Source organism: Drosophila rhopaloa, unplaced genomic scaffold (assembly GCF_018152115.1).
Source record: "Drosophila rhopaloa isolate 14029-0021.01 unplaced genomic scaffold, ASM1815211v1 contig_150, whole genome shotgun sequence".
NCBI classification, from domain to species: Eukaryota; Metazoa; Arthropoda; class Insecta; order Diptera; family Drosophilidae; genus Drosophila; species Drosophila rhopaloa.
In genome coordinates, this window is record NW_025335029.1 from 175213 (window position 1) to 192188 (window position 16976).

At 37.6% G+C, this 16976-nt stretch overlaps 1 protein-coding gene across 1 annotated transcript; it reads right to left on the reverse strand.

Moving 5' to 3' along the window:
• Positions 1 to 389: 389 nt before the first annotated feature.
• LOC108051504 (barrier-to-autointegration factor-like) lies at positions 390 to 743 on the reverse strand. The gene is made up of 2 exons (XM_017133631.1): positions 714 to 743; positions 390 to 644 (listed from the first exon to the last, which is right to left on the reverse strand). Exons 1-2 carry the CDS (start codon positions 729 to 731, stop codon positions 390 to 392), a joined length of 273 nt encoding a protein of 90 aa, XP_016989120.1. The 5' UTR covers positions 732 to 743.
• Positions 744 to 16976: the final 16233 nt, after the last annotated feature.

Here is a 16976-nt window from a genome sequence, read left to right on the forward strand (position 1 = left end):
CAATGGTTAAAAAATATTTTTTATATATAAAAAAAGGTTTTAACATTTTTTTCAGAGCTATCTTTTATTTTAGGTTTATTAATATGTCGGAGAGGTAACTTAACTTTCGACGCTAGCACTAGAAAACCTTTACCGATTCTATTTTCCCGATGTATTCTTGAAATTGATCTGGAAAAACATTTGTAGATGGGCACATACCTAAATTTTATTTTTTTTTTTGGCTTTCATTGTTTTACTCAAGGCAATAACAAACTTGTTATCTCAGTATACCCTTTTATTTGTTACAATATTGCTTACGCCAACTGGGACAAAAAAAGTATAGGTAAGAAACTGGAACTTATTTATTAAAAAATAAATTCATTTAACAGGTAAATGATTCGAACACAAACTTATAGGTACGTATAACACCAAATGATAAGGCAGTTCCAGCACTCCTCGGCTTGATAGTTATTCGCCTGGCAAATTTCGTGCATCCAATCGCAGAAGTACTCCCTGTCCATCTTGAAGAGCAGGAACTGCCCCAGGACGCTGCTAGCGCTTCCAAAACCCGCATCTGCCAGCTTGGAGCCCAGTGTCACCCCGATTCCTGGCAGTTTGGTCACGGGTTTGTCGCGTATTGGCTCGCTGATAAAGTTTTTTAGTTTCTGCAAATTAGACAACTTTATGTAAAGATTTTCAAGGCTTAAGCACAGTATGTATTAATCACTTCTTACTTCGTTCACAGGTGTCATGGCTGCTTTTTGTAAAATATATCTTTGAGAGGTGGAAAACGACAGGGATGTGCAACCAAGGCAGCAATATAAAAAACTATCGAGTAAACTTTTAGGGTTTTCACCCCAAACAAGGAGTAAATTATTCAACACTTTTCAGGGGTTCATAATTGCCAAAACCTTTTAAGTTTGATTTTTATTTAATTAACATTGTTACTAGGAATTAGAGAGGTGCCAAAAACTAGCCTTTTCTTATAAGAAAACCAAAACTCTTAAAAAAAAATTTAATAGCAATTATTTGTTAACACCCAAAAAATATTAGTTATAACTTAATACTATTTATAGTTTAAAAACAGCAACCATGAGGAAATGACTTTAGACTCTAAATTACAGGTTTATTTTTATAAGCTCATGTTGATAAGTATAATTCTAGAATAAAAGATAACATTATATCCTAAACAGAACCCATGCTTATTCAAAGGTGCATAGGAACTTCTATGACTATATGAAGAAGGCCCTTGCTTGGGAATCCAACTTCTGGAAGGCACTGTGCCGCCTTGGCCAACCTGCTCCCCCGATCCAACATTTTGGGAGACTTGGGGGCGCGCATGTGGGGATTGCTTATTTATGTACATAGTTGTTGGGTGCGTGGTGTACGTGTGTTTGAGAAGCAATTCATTAATGAATTTTAAAATGTTGCTAATCGATCGTTTGCGCCACAATTAATGTCAGGCCGTGGCAATTGGAATGTGTTATGTGAAATTCCAGCCGCGGCGACTTGATTCATTCGACCGGGGAAATAAAATAGAAGAGTGGACCGCCTGTCGGGCCTCTTTTTGACCTCTTGATGGCCTCGTCGAATGGTGGATACAAAATGGGATAAGCCAGGGATAAGGTTCTCAACATTTTGACCACAATGCAAATTGGGCCAAAGTAGAGCACACCCCGATATTCGGATTTCTTTGTTCCATATTCAATTCTATTCTTTTCGCTCCGGGTTCTTTTCTTTTCTTGCCTATTTTTTTTTTTTGCTTATGGGATGTGAAACACTTGGTGCCGCGCTGTCTGCACGAGCGGCTCTGGCAATTATAACAACAAAAATTACAGCAACAACAATGGACAGCGGCCACAATAATTGTAACAACAACAAACACGGGCAACCACTGCATATTTATGCATAGAAAAGCCCACCACCAGATGCAAAATGAATTTAACTCACAAAAGAAAAAAATTAAATCCTCTAAAAAAAATTGTAGATACATTTAATAATGATAAGCTTTCTATTTTAGAAAAATTCTGATCTTAAGTTTTTCTAAATTATTTAAAATTAAATCTATAAGAAACATATATGTTTGCAGTATTAATTAAGCGTTTCATGAAGATAAAGAACTTAAATGTATGCACATATTTATCTAAGTGTATGCAGATTTTGGACTGAGCTTGTGGCCTGTTTGCTGTTTTTCCACGCCTAGCGGGAAAAGTGTTGAGAAAATTAATAAAACAAATGCCAAAGTCAGCGGCAGACACAGTGACGGCGACGTGAATTGTTGTAATTTTTAACCAGTTTGCTGAGCAAATATTTTATCAACATATTTTCAGAGACAACACGCAAATGTTTGTCTTGAAAATATTTAAATATTTACATTGGGAAAACAACTGCAGCGAGGCGAGCGAGAAAAACGAGTCTACCACGACGAAGACGTTGACAAATATAAAGACACTGGCCTGCGAGGTTTCTGGGTGGTTTAAGTGGGTGCTTTTCTCAAGGGACTGGGAATTTCCATTGTGGGCGTGGCTTTATCAGGACTCTAAAGGCTTAAGGTTTAATTTAAGTAATTAAACTTATCTGTACTAGCCTTGTTGGCAAACGACAGTTGCTTATACTTCCTAAACTTATTTTAAAACCTATTAACTTATTAAGGAATCTAAACATAACCAATTTAAATAATTAACAAATATTTGTTACCTTAAGATAAATAAAACTAACAATCATTTTTTTAAATTTAGTAAAACAATATTAGTATTATTACTGATTTGTTATGCTTTTAATTTTTTCATTCGACTCCCATTTTTTAAGACTATATAAATTAAGTCATATTATTTGTTTTCATAAATCTTAAGTCAAACTAAATAAAAGTATAGCTTGCTTAGCAATCAGTTATTAGTTTTTTAAATATTCCAATAATTTATTTATGTTTACAATCGTTTAATTACTAAACATACATTCTTCAATCATTACTCTAATATAAATTCTGATAATTTCAAACCATTAATTTGTTCGTATATTCTATCATTCATCAAATTATGTAGGTACTTAACAGTTATGATCTCAGCATTAATTGATAAGTATCCGACAAATGTCAGTCACTTGAGCTAGATACTTATCTGCATCCACAAGTAGCCATCAGCGAGATTATTAAAAACGTATCTGACAGATACTGACACTAGTACATTGGCAGCACGGCCATTAATTATGCAGCTGATAAGCAATGAAAACACATTCGAAAATCAACAAGAGTGGATGTATCTGTGGCACTATTTGAATTTGTATCTGTATCTGCAACCGCAGATTAACGAAATTAGTTGAGCGATGCACGGGCAGCTGGGAAGTTGGGAAGTTGGAAGCTGGGAAACGTGTCGTCAATGGCGCGCGGCTAAGCAAACAAGGCCCAAAAAAGAAGCCATGGTAAAAAGACGAGCGGAAAGATGCAGTCAAGGCTGATTTGTGGGGATCGGGGGGAAATAGGGGCACTATGGAAGTAGGAGTCCCCCAAGGCAAGCACATGTCATCAGTTCGGAAGATTTCGCAGTCAATTTGACGAGTAACGCCCATGAAAGTGATTATTGTGCGCGAGTATGTCCATGTACCCTGTTCCCCGACCGAGGCATATTAATTGGTAAGCCATTTTGCGGCCGGCTAGGGTTTTAACAAGGTACGCAGACGTATAACCCTCGACCGCCCTGCAATGAGCAATTTCCTGCTGCCTACACTCACCGCCGAGCCAAGACAATTTGTCCTAAATAAACATTTCACATCTCTTGAACAGCCACAGCAACCACAGCACGGCAGCAACAGCAACCACAGCAGCAACATCGCCAGCGACAGCAGCAACATTTTATGAAAGTGGCGGCCAACGAGACGGCTGCACGGAGAAAAATAAAAGAAACTCTGTTCGTCAGTATTGCCAAGTCTTCAAAGAATTTTTAATTATTTAAGCAAACAAAATCAAATGAATTTAAATATAAAAATGATTATGATACTTTCAGAAATTGAGTTAAAGTAACACTGAAATAAGAAATGCTCCCAAAGACGTTTCAAAATAATTACATAACAATTAGAAAATCTATATTAAACTATACTAAACAAACTTTCACTTTCTGTAGCTGTTTTTTAGTTCCCTCGATAATATATAACATATAATTTATTTATAAACAATGCCTTAAAGATCAATATAAATTACATATAATCTCATAAGCTTAACATTTGGTTTTAAAATGTTTCGAACATCGGTGGGACAAAATAATAATAAGTTTGAATGTCTTTTCTTCACGTTACTTACCAAATCTTTAACCAAAATTCAGGTATTGTATTTTCTGTAAGAATTTCATGTTTTATTTGATTTTTTCTGCCCCACTCTATGTAAACTATTTTTTCTGTGTGTACCGCTGCTGATGGCAATGGTGATGGGTCGAGTAAATTGTCTGCCTGAAATATACCACCGTTTAAAGGCAGACGCAGAGCACTCTCCCTGCGAGTCCCTTTGCGCACTTCCGCAGCAGTAATATCGCTATATCTCTTCCCCTATTGCCATATAGCCATAGCCACTTCCCTTGTAAGTCCCCCTGCCCCATGCCCCCTTCCCTGCCCCTGCCCTTGCCCCTTATCCCCGATCCAGTCGAGCGTCGCTCATTCGCCCGTCGCTATATGCTAAATAAACATTTGGGCACGTCATGGCTTATTGAATTGTCACTTATGCCCGAATTCGAATTTCGAGTTTCAGTTTTTGTTGCCATTGCGCTGCCTTCCCTTTGGAGTTCCCCGCATCCAACCACTCCTGACTGCGTTTTGTCGCCTTTTCAATTGGCATTCGTAATGGCGACTATCTGCCTCGTTGCCTCGTTGCCTCGTTGCCTCTTCCATGTCCATCCCATTCCATCCTCCTGCGACTCCTTCGGCGGCTATGGCCACTAAAGTGCTTCCATTTAATTAGTTTTACTCCCTGGAAATTCAATTTCAGCAGTATGCCGCTTTAAATGCATTCGGAAAGAGCTGAGAGCCGCTTCAAATAATCAATAATCGATTTATGGTGTTTACTCTTCGGCAGAGGCATTGGGATCTGCAATAATGGATGATAAATGGACTTATGTGAAAACTGGGCTACATATGAATAAGACCAAAAAGAACGGTTTAGGAAAAATAACGATTTTAAAGCAATCCTTTAATTTTTCGGACGATACCCCACACAATTTAGATCCAATTCCTAACTTAGAATTTATTTAATTATAAGTAAACTTCTTTTCAAACAATACAAATGATTAATATCTTTAATTGACACCGTAGGTTATTTTTTATGAAAAAAATTAAATAATAAAAAGAATAAAACTAATTTAATTCACTTGAAATAAACTTTTTTTAAGAATTTGAATGGTCTTCATGCTTTAATTACAAATCTTCATTTGGATAAATAAAGGCCGACTTAAGTACTTGCATACTCAACTTTTCATACAAGTCATCCAAAACTCACCAACTGCATCTTAATTTCAAGTCCATATTTTCCTATTAAATTAGCAACCAAAGCCACTAAAAAAGTTAAATCCATCTATCCAAACATTTTCATTTCATAAAAGTTAATTAACCTGAGAGCTATGCACACACTCGCCACCCACATATTTATCCAAATGATTCCATTGACTATTTAATTGAAATATTACACAAATCTATGCATCATAAAATTTTAGAACAAATCATTCAATAACAAACAAAAATTGGCAATCAGAGCCAAATGGAAATGGAAATTGAAATGTTTCAGGCTTCATTAAAAAATATGCCAGTGCATGTGCGCGTTGTGTGCACAATTTATCCGCCGGATACATTTCAAATAAATAACAACAATAGACGCACGGACGGACGGTGCGAAAACAATAATACAAAATTGCTAAATTACAATCGAAATTACAATTTCCAATTTCATTTTCATGACTTCCGTTTAATAACAAATAAATCGCATAATCCCTAGCATAATATTTTCACAATTAAAATTTCAAATAAATTTTTAGCCAAAGCAGACAAAAATCAAAGCAATTACAAAACTCAGTCGCACACATGGGCACAATGCAATAAAATAAATTAGCACAATCGTTGTAAAAAAAATAAATAGAAAAAGGCGAGGGAAAAACGATTATTGACACAAACACAAAGCCAATAAATGCGGGCTAAAAACGAGAGAGAAGGCAAATCGATTGAGCAAATAAACAATGAAAATTAGCAAAATTATGCAAAATAGATAAATGCGAAGACAACCTGACCAGGTTGTGGTGGCTTGTAAAAAATCAGAAATCGCTAACCAAATAAATAGAAGGCGGACCGCGAATTTCAGTTGGAGAAATTTCCACGTTTCGGCCATTTTTGATATACCACGTTATAATTTTTTTTTTACTTTGTGGCTTCCGTCGTTTAGCAAACTTTTTCATAATCTGTCTCTGTTGTTTCTGCTTTTTTTTTTGTGGCAGCTACCTCTCACTCTAGACCCCCAGTTCACACCTTGGCAGAAAACCCTAGTGAAAAGTATCTAAAGTTTATAAATATTTATGTATCTAACTGGGGCGTGCCGTTCGAGCAGCAGGGGCAAATTCAAATTGAGCGACACACAAAAAGTATTTTGGCAAAATTGGTGCTGGCTCAGGCCACGCCCACAGCGTTGACTGCGCAGCAGATACGAAAGTATCTCACAGACACGAAAGTATCGCACAGATACGAAAGTATCTCACAGATACAATCGCAGTGCGGCAGCAGAGAGAGCCCGAGAACGCCGACGTCGCTGCCACCGATGGGTTTAGGGTGAGAGGGGTGGTGGAGGGGAACAGGGGTTAACAACTACAACAATTGCCAATTGAATAGTACAACTCGTTCGGGCCGCGCAGTCTGCCTCTCGATGCCCAGATCTCCAGTTCTCCTTCCGCTGCCAACAACTATATTCCATATCCCATCTACATCGGCCGACAGCCCCCTCACCTCCCTTCGCCCTCGGTGGACTTGTTTTGACCAGTTGGTCAGTCGGTGTGGCCATTTGCCTCACCTCCACAGCCAAAAACCTCAACCATCGATGGCCGCACATAAATTACTGGCAACGAGACCGTTCCCCCTCCCCCTCCCCGGGATTCCCATTCCGATTCCGACCTGTCCATCTTGGGCGCTCCTACCTGTCGGCCCACATAGATACAAATTGCTGTGAGTGTGTGTGTGGCCCTGTGCTGGTGTAAGTGAAGTGTGCATCTTTCAGGTTTTGCCGTCGCTGTTTGCATATTTTGCGGTGAGTTCGGTCTCGAGATAGACATTAACCAAGTCATTTATATAAAACTTTAGGGTTAAATAGTTTTAAAGTAAAAGTTAATTTAGAGATGCATTTTATTTTTGTATTTCATTTTTAAATCTGTCAAAGCTAAAAAGTTTAGAACGAAACAAAGTGATATAAAATCATTAATAAAATTAAAATAAATCAATTCTTAATTTATTTTGTTTTAAATAAATATTACCTTCTATTTGTATAACAAAATTACAAACAAGCCTATAGAAATATGTAGATATTAAATTTTTAAAAATATTTCCAATCAAAAACCATAAAATTGGCAATTTATAAAAAATCATCATTTTTGGTCATTATATATATATAAAACATTTTTAAAATATTCTTGAGAAGTCGTAAACTTACAATGCATGTAAATATCCATAGAAGCAAGGTAGTCCTAACGTAATCAATTTATTACCTACCTTACACATTAGATTGAAATAACTGTTCCTAAATTGTCAAAGTATAATTAATTACAAATAATCTCTAACCGAAATGCAATCAATTTTATCTTTCAAAATTAATATATGCATTATGTTTAAACAAGTATTCATTAAAGTGGAAGCTGTATTATAATTTATTCCTTTTTGATTTTAGCATAGGACTAATTTCGGATTTTGAATTGTTAAGACAATACATGCAAACAACTCAAAATAATCCAATGAAGCCCCATTAATTTCTCTATTTATCACACATATTACAATTCATAGAAAAACATAATTTTAGAGATTCAATTAGCAGCCCAAAATAATACATTTACCCGATCAATTTAGAGAATTTGCGAGTTCATCTTTGAGATACAAGCTATCTGCTTTTGCACAGGACATGACTAGTGCATTATCCCTGCGGAAGACTTGACTTGTTACTGCAAGTGTCCATATCCATATGCAAATCGACAGGCGAACAAGTGTGGCCCATTAAACCTCAGACCACTGCGGGCTAAATGGCAGCCCAATTGAAGTGCATTGGAAATTTTAAACCAATTAAAACAGCTGCTGTCAACGCTGCGGATGCGTAATGAAAAGAAAATATTAATAAATCATACGTGACCAATCAATTTCATGCCGTTCTGGCGGTTTGCAAAAAACATTCACAACTGCAATGGTGAATTGAAAAATGGAAAATGGGAAAATCGAGAGAGCCAGTGGGTCGCACACGCACAGAATCAATATTTAATTTATAATTAACTTTACAACATGAAAAACAAGCGGGGCAAACAGTAAGGAGTCCCCGGATCAGTTTGCTTTATCTTTTGCGCACACAAATCGAGGAGGAGTTCCCAAGCCACCATGTACAACACGTGGCGAGGGGCGACATGACATTTCGTCGTTGGGGATTTGTGGCGGCTTTAAACGCTCGCCACTATGGGCAATTAACGCGGCCGTAAGCAAACAAAAGCCTGATCCTTTAGACAAACACTCCCGTGCCCAAAAGAGGCTAAGGGAAAGAGACGGGACGATGCGAGGCGAGGCGAAAGAGACGGGACGAGAGCGTTTCAAGTAAGGGTAAGTTCTTCCTATCCCCTGGCTGCCACAAAAAGGGGCGGCTAAATGGCAGAGAGACAACTTTTTGGGGGTGCTAATTGAAAAACTCAATATTTGTCTAGTCTGTGCTCTCGGGGTGGCTCTGTACTTGCACTCCGTCCACTCCCTGGTGGTTACCACTGTGGCGGCCATTTTGGCCGGCGATCGCTGGGAAAACTTGTTGAGAAAGGTGGCCAAAAGACATGGCCCCTCGGAAAAAAGAGGAAAGAAATCAGTTAAGCAAACAGGAAATGCTCAAAGTACGGGACCGGAGAAAGGTAAAAGGCAAATGTCAAGGGCACTTTCCACGACTAAAAAGGCAGACAAGTAGATTGCATTTCCAGACTGCTTAACTTGGATTAATGGTTTCCCATAGTTTTTTAATCAATATTTTTTAGATTTTATTTTTTGAATAGGTTTAGGCCTTTAAATATTAAACTTGTGTAAGCTTAATATATTGTGCAACTGGTAGGAAGTTTATAGAACTTAAATAGATTGACCTAACATATTAAGTATGGTATCTCAATTTGGCAACGCATCATATTTTAAAATGATATATTAAAGATGTTGATCCCATTTTATATTAATTCATTATATTATTATTATTGTACTCAAATATAAATTTATATATTTAAATTTTAAATAATTTTTATTTCCATGGTATTACAGTCTTTAATTTAACCATAATATGCACCTCAAACGTCTCCATCAACTGACACGACGAATTCGACCCCAACTAGTTGGCACTGATTCGAATATATCTGGGCTATATATCTGAACGATGTGGCCATAAACATCAACAGCGTTCTGCACCTTTTTTAATAGGCATTGCCATTATGCGCTCGTCTGCTTTTTATGGACTTGCTGTTGCACCGTAGACGTTGCGTCGACAGTTTTTTCCCAGAAAAAAACACAATCGGTCCGTTTCCCATTTGTAGGCATGTGCCCAACCGGATTCCCGATCCCCCACTTCTCCAACCCCCCTCCCCCTGTACTCAGCACTTATTACAGATTTGATATACAGCCCAGGATGCAGGATTTGGAATGGGGGAAGCCCTACGACAACGGGGTTTCGGAATCGCAGGGCATTAAATGTTTGTATTATTGTTGGAAATAAACTCTGATTTTATATTGTCGAGGATTAATGATATTGTTTCCCCTAAATTTGTTAATTACTAGCAAACAAATTTGTGTATACAAACCATGCTTGACTTTTTATGCATTTTCTATAGAATTTTTGAGTGATTGCAGTGGATGAACGAGTTCGAGGCATGTGGAAGCTGAAAGTTTTACCGGAAGAACTCGAAAAATTGTGGAAAACTGTCAATGCGAAAATTACGTTAAATTCGTTAAAAGATTTGTTATGCAAGGAAATATTTTAAATGTTTGTAAACCATTTTTATAACCAATATTTCATTATACCCTGTCTGGTTAATAACAATTTATTCTCTTTTCTTTTTCTCTACCCTTAGTTTAATTCGGACAATCGTATTATATAATTGACATAGGAAAAATCTAAACATTAAAAGGAAAATAATTTAAATACAGCGCCAAAATCTTCGCGTTTCAATTCATATGCATATTACTCATAATTTCTTATGTTTACGTATAAAAAATAATTAATTATATATCAACACTGCCAAAGTAAGAAATTTATCATATAATCGATATAACGTCATTGTTTTAATATTTTAATTTATAATATATAAATGTATAGCAAGATTTATAAGCTTCGTTTTGCCTTTCTTATTCTTGACTTAAGTGTTATTTTGAAATTATAATCTTTTTAAAATAAAAAAATAATACCTTGGTTATTATAAAATGTATCTGACTAGTTTTATAAAAAATGCCTCATATTTATAAATTTAATCTTAAACAGTTTCTTTTTCCCAAACTGCCAATTACAATTACAATCTCGGAAATCCATTCATCCCAACACCTTTTCCAGCTCTTAATTGCTTTCCAATATCCAACCAATTAAGAATTTTCTCCGTTGGCATATGGAAAACCGCAGCGGATCGGATCAGATGCAAACTCCGACAATCCCAGACCGAAGCATCAGCATTAGTTTAAAAACAATACAAAGTAAACAAACATTAGCATGCAAAACATCTGTTTAGTGGGGGGATCTCGAGCTGGAGAGTGGGTGGATCGCTGGCGGAGCGCCTGCAGCCAATATATCAATTACATGTCGATGTCGAACATAATGCAACAAGCCGAATGAATACCGGAAAACCCCGGTCCACAGCACACAGCACACATGAAAAGAGCCTGAAACTCGAACTGCAACTCGCCCGTCTGTCAGCCCAAGTCAATCAAAGTCGAATCAGGCCCCTCTCATCGCTGAAAAGCTACAAATGCCTTATTGTCAAAACAACAATAACAGCAGCATCAGCAACAATTAGTTTACCAAATTACATGAAAATATTTTTTAAATGCTCCACAAACATTTAGCGCGCTGATTTGACACATGTCCGGGTCGCGAGTTTCTTTAGCCGGGAGTTTTGGGGTCTTCTGCTGTCACTATCTATTGGGAGATGGATGGATCGCAATCGGATGGATTGGGGAGGTGAGATCCGGGGAAGTCCACAGTCCATTTGTGGCATGTCGCTGGCATCTGTGGATGCCACAGAGCTCCAGATCTTGGGATCTTACACGATTTCATAAGCTGGCACATGGACGTGGTCCTTAGGAGGGGTATTATTTGCGTCCCCATTCTGCGAAACTGTAATATTTTATCTTCTTACAGGAAGGCTTTAAAAAAGTCGTGTTCTTAATGAATTATTATAATAAGTTAGGAATAACTGCGGTTTATAAATTAATTATTCACGATTCTAAGTTTAAACCACCTAGAACTTCAATTCAATAAAAATAAAGCTTTACAATAAAAAAATAAAAATACATTTTTCACAACATTAAATGCTTAAATGGAAAACAATATTTTTCATGATCTTATGCTATAAATATTATAACAATAGTCCTTTCCAGCAAATTAAATTTAAGTTTTGTAGTATCGAATTAACGAGGATCAAAACTAATTAAATAAATAAAAATGATAGATTTATAAGCTATAAAAAAATGAAGTTTATGGCATTAAAATTTTTGTAATTGATAATGTTCTCATCTGCCGAAATGGGTAAATTGGATAAAAATACAGTGTGAAGCCCACTATGGATACCCGATAAGTTATTGGCAATCAATAAATTTCAAGCAATCAAGCCCAAGAAGTTATGGGGATGGCCAACCCCCACTGTCCCGCCCCTGGGCACTTTGCAACGGGGCCCCCTTTTCCCCGATGACTTTTACTAGGTGCAGTGTGTTTTATTTCAAATTCACACGAATGGAAGTCCCGGATCCGTTGCTCGATCTCTGCACTCGCCCGTTTTGTATACACAAAATGGACCAAATAGAACCGAAAAAACCATGGGGAGTATATCTCGTAAATTAACGGCGTTCCATTCCTCTGGTAGTTTCTCCGTTCCTTTTTTTCATTCCCACTACTCGTTTTCGTTTTGGCCATTGTTGGCACAGCCATAAAATAAAGTTTCAAGAAGCGTATAAAATTTATAGCGATTCGTTTTGGAGAAAATCTGACAGCGAACACCTTACACTCACTCCCCCATCCATCCCGATTCTATCCCTAAGCGATCTATTTTGATTGACAGGACTGCCGGTGCGTCGATCTGTTGTTGGTGTTTCCACAGTTGATGTTGCTACTGTGTCGGGCCTAATGCAATTCGCATTTCAGTGCAATTTCACAGGCAATTGCAGGCAACACTGCACAATAAACTAAGCAGCTCAGCCGCACAACGATCCTCGCCCTTACTCACGCACGATTAGGCGTCTGGGATAATGGCAGAGTAGTTACAGTTGCCCGATATATTTACACCAAGAGAAATAAGAATGCATGAAATACATAAGAAAATGATAAAATAATTGGTACATAAATGTTAAATTAAACCCTATAATTTCTAAATGACAAACTATTTTAAAACAAATTAAATTAAAGACTTTACTTTTTATTTTATTTATGGTTTGTCATCAGTGAAGTTTAGATTTTATATATATTATTATTTTTATTAATTTAAAAAAATTGAAATAAAAAATAGAGTAACAGAAATAGGTAAATCTCTGTGCAAACATTTAACTAAATTAACTAAATAAAGTGATTGTTTAAAGGTTAAGTGACTTAGCCCTGAAAACAAATTTTCAAAATATGTATAAATCAAATAGATTTTATTAAGCCCACATGTATATATTATTTCAATTTCCTCTCTCTTCTCTTGCATTTTGCTATTCACATACCGTTGTTTTTAAAATCTAAGCTACATTTTTCCCAGTGTATCTATATAAAGAAAGCAGGTTTTAGGGGCGCTACGGTCTCTATATTTAAGGTGCTTACACGGGTTGCTCCTTTTTGCCATTATTCGCCTCTCCTGTTTGGCCGGGATTCCACGAAAGACATTTGTGCAACAATTTGGTTTGGTGGTGAGCTTATCCTCTCTGGGCCTCTGGCTAGCAAAAATTGTTAGCGGATTCCCACTCGAGCCCGGTGGTCTTCTTTTTGATCCCCTTCCCCCGATATTCGGGGATAAAACTTGCAACCCCTTTCGCAATTCGCAGAGCGAACTTTAGCATAACAATGGCGTTGCGACTTCTTCGTCTCCTCTGAAAAGAAGGGGGGTTTATGGAAATTAGCCCGGTACACAATGCCTGCAGCCTGAATGTGATGGGATGGCTTGGGATGGGATGGGGATGGCAGTCTGCTGATACGGAGGACAGGATAACCACAGCCCCGGACGGACAAAGGCCGGAGTCAGAGCCGGAGACAGAGCCACAAGCCTCGACAATGCGTCGGCAGAAAATTAATTCATTTATATGCAGAAAATTCAATGTTACAATGTTATCAATTTTGGCCCAGCGGCAATTCGAGTTGTCGAGTTGGCCAAAAGGGTGGGCTTAAAGGTGTGCCATCGGGGGAGTGGAAAGACGTTTTTCGGAGGGCGATGAGTTAATTGATTGTGGGAAGGATTGTCTCCCAGCATAAGGCCGTTGAAGCCGGATTAGAATCCTCAAATGGAGAAGGTTTATTTGCATTGCCATCAAGGATTGTGTTGGAAAACCTAATGCGTTGCATATGTAATTAGATTATACACTAAATAAAATTTTGATAGCCGGAAAACCGATCTTTTGCTCTGCCACACCCACTTCCCCTTTCTCGAGGACCGCAACCAAAGAAAGACCCAAAACAAATATACCCGAATGACCCATTCAAATTCGATATCACCGCCTCCAAGTACGGTCATTTCCGACCGGAATAAGTGTTAAGTCCAACGCGACAAATAATTTCCATGCAATTTCAAGTGCATATTCAAATTACACTCGATATTTTACGAACTCTTGCCTTCGATTGGGCATCGCAGTCCGAAGGGAGCCCGTTAATGAAATGCGACACGTATTTCCCCTGACCCAAAACCGGGATATGTGGATATACGGCTATGTGGATGTGGGATGTGGATGACTCTGCCCGTGCCCGTGCCTTCCGTCCGTCCGCCTGTCCGCTGTGTAATAAATATGAGACTCATTAAGAAAACCATAAATAAATGCAGCGTCAGTGCATGACCAACAATTAAGTGCGAGGAGCAGGCCCAAGATCATCCAATCTGGTCCCGAGCTCGAGCGATAAAAGAAGCGACCAGGGGCAGTTCAAGCACAGTGGTTTGGGTCCAAGAACAAAAATATATTAGGATTATTTCAGCTCATTATGGTAGAAAAAAAGGAATAATTGGTGTATTAATCAAAATTAAACATTTTGTTATTTTGTTTTATTAAAAATAAACTCCTATGAAATAAACATTTTTAAGGTATTTTCTTGAAAGAAACTGAAGATCTTTTTGATTTCAAAAATCTATAAAAAAAAAAAAATAAGTAAACACATTGTTATTATATTAAATACAACTGTAATAACCTACTAATATGATTATTATTTAATAGATTTAGATAACTAGTATAGTAGTAACAATAGTTACAGAACCACAAGCCCTGCTAATTGATTAATTAATTATAATATGTTGTTATAATAATGTTGTTATAATGTTATGTTGTAATAGCATCTATTAACTTATAGTTATATTGCTTTTAATGCGTTTAAATGAAAACGAATATTTAATCTAAACTTATATAATCTCAATGATTAATTGCATTATCGAACACCTTATCTCTATGGCTTTCGTCCATAATTTTTTTTAATCTTTAAAGTAACCTATATATTTGAATAATTAGTAATATCCCAGTTTTCTGTATTCAAAACCACTGTGCTCTGGCCCCCAGACAATGTTAGAGCCTGGATCGCGGGCCGATCAGGCTGCAGAAGATGTAACATGAGCAAATAGTTTGATGAGGGCTAGGGCATGACGTCCACAAAAGTGTCGCCCGGCAGTCTGGCCCGACTTGGGCTGGGTTTTAGATTCGAAAATGGAATTGGGCCTTGGTCTTGGTCTGGTGGCCACTTGAGGCAACCCGGCGACAAATTTTGTGTGTGCGGGTGTGTGTGTGTGTTTGCCCAGAAATAGCATGACACTTGAATTTGAATCGGCTTCTAAGTCCGGACTGGGACAGGTTTTATTGTATAATTTACTGTAAGCAGATGGGGCAGTAGCTGCATGGCCAGCCGTCTTGGGAATGCCCGGACCGAAATTCCATTGAATTTCCAGAGAAACGGCAAAAGACTCTTGGCTTGTGAACTGCGGCACCTGTGTGTGCCATAGATACCAAACACACTCCTGCGCATATGTCGGAGTCTATTATAAATTGTGGCCCCCGGCTTGTTATGGATAAAAAACAATCAGGATATACACACACGCAGACCAGCACCCACTCCTGATTTCCTCTTTTGATTTATCATATGGCCGGGATCCAATCTCCCATATCATAGCGCATACCACTTTCCCAGTTCAGTGTTTTTTTGGTCTTGGCCTGGCTCCCTCCAATCGATTGCACAATTTTTCGCATTGTCGCCCTTTTTGGCCAAGCAACCGGCGGCTACTTGGCCGCGCCCATTTCGTGTCCGAGCTGCGCCCACGGCTTGCATGCGAAATGCGAAATACGAAATCCGAAATGCGAAATACGATATGATGTGCCACGCCACACACCCGCACTCGCACTCACACTTCCCCACATCCGCTCGAAATCCCTCCGGAACCCGGCCCCAAACCCTACCGCCCGGCAATATTTACTCTGAAAATATTATTCGCGCATATGGACTTGAGGACGTAATCCATAATTGGTTTGACCGTTTGCCATTTCACTCGATAAGTGGAAAATATTCCAAGGATTGTGCCGCACACAAATTCGATTAATCATAAAGTGAGGGATCGGATTTATTGGGTGATTGAAAGTCGATGGAGATTGGCGCATGCATATTTATTAAACTCATATCATAAGGCGTTCAAACAGAATTGAAATTTGCAAAAGAATGTTTTGTCTAAGACCCACACTTATTTTTAATATTAAATTGAAATGTCCCCAACCCTGGAAATTCCCATTAATTATCTTTAGATAGCTGAAATTATTTTGTTGATGAGCAAAGTGAATAAAACTCAAATCATATCAGTCCCAGAAAATGCATAAAAGTACACATATAATTTAATAAGATGAAGTTATACAAATAATTTAATAATATACAATTAGAGGATTAACAATTAGAAAATCCAACTAATATTTTAATATATATCTTTCGAGCTTAAGAAATATTCAAAATAAGTAACTTATATCTAAATCATATCTTAGTCCGGAAATGTACTTCTAGAAAATGTATAGTAACAAAAACTTGAAATATTGACTTTTAATGTAACTTACGCAGTTTAAACCATAATTGGCAGCATTTAACCAACAATTTTCATTTGGAACACGACTACAAAGTCTCGCAATTGTCAAGACATTAATCAATGGTAGTTCATAAATTATCCTAATCAAGTTACAACATGCCCGGCTAAGAGTCACCCATCCATATTATTGATGAAGCTCAACTAACCGCAAGTCGAAGCCCTAAATCATTTGGTCTAATGCTGCTCAAATTAGTCTTCCATTTGTCAGATCAGATTTGCTCCTCTCCATCAATTTCCATGGCAACCCCCGCTCGAATATGAATCATTCCGCCTAATGAATGTGTCTGTCAC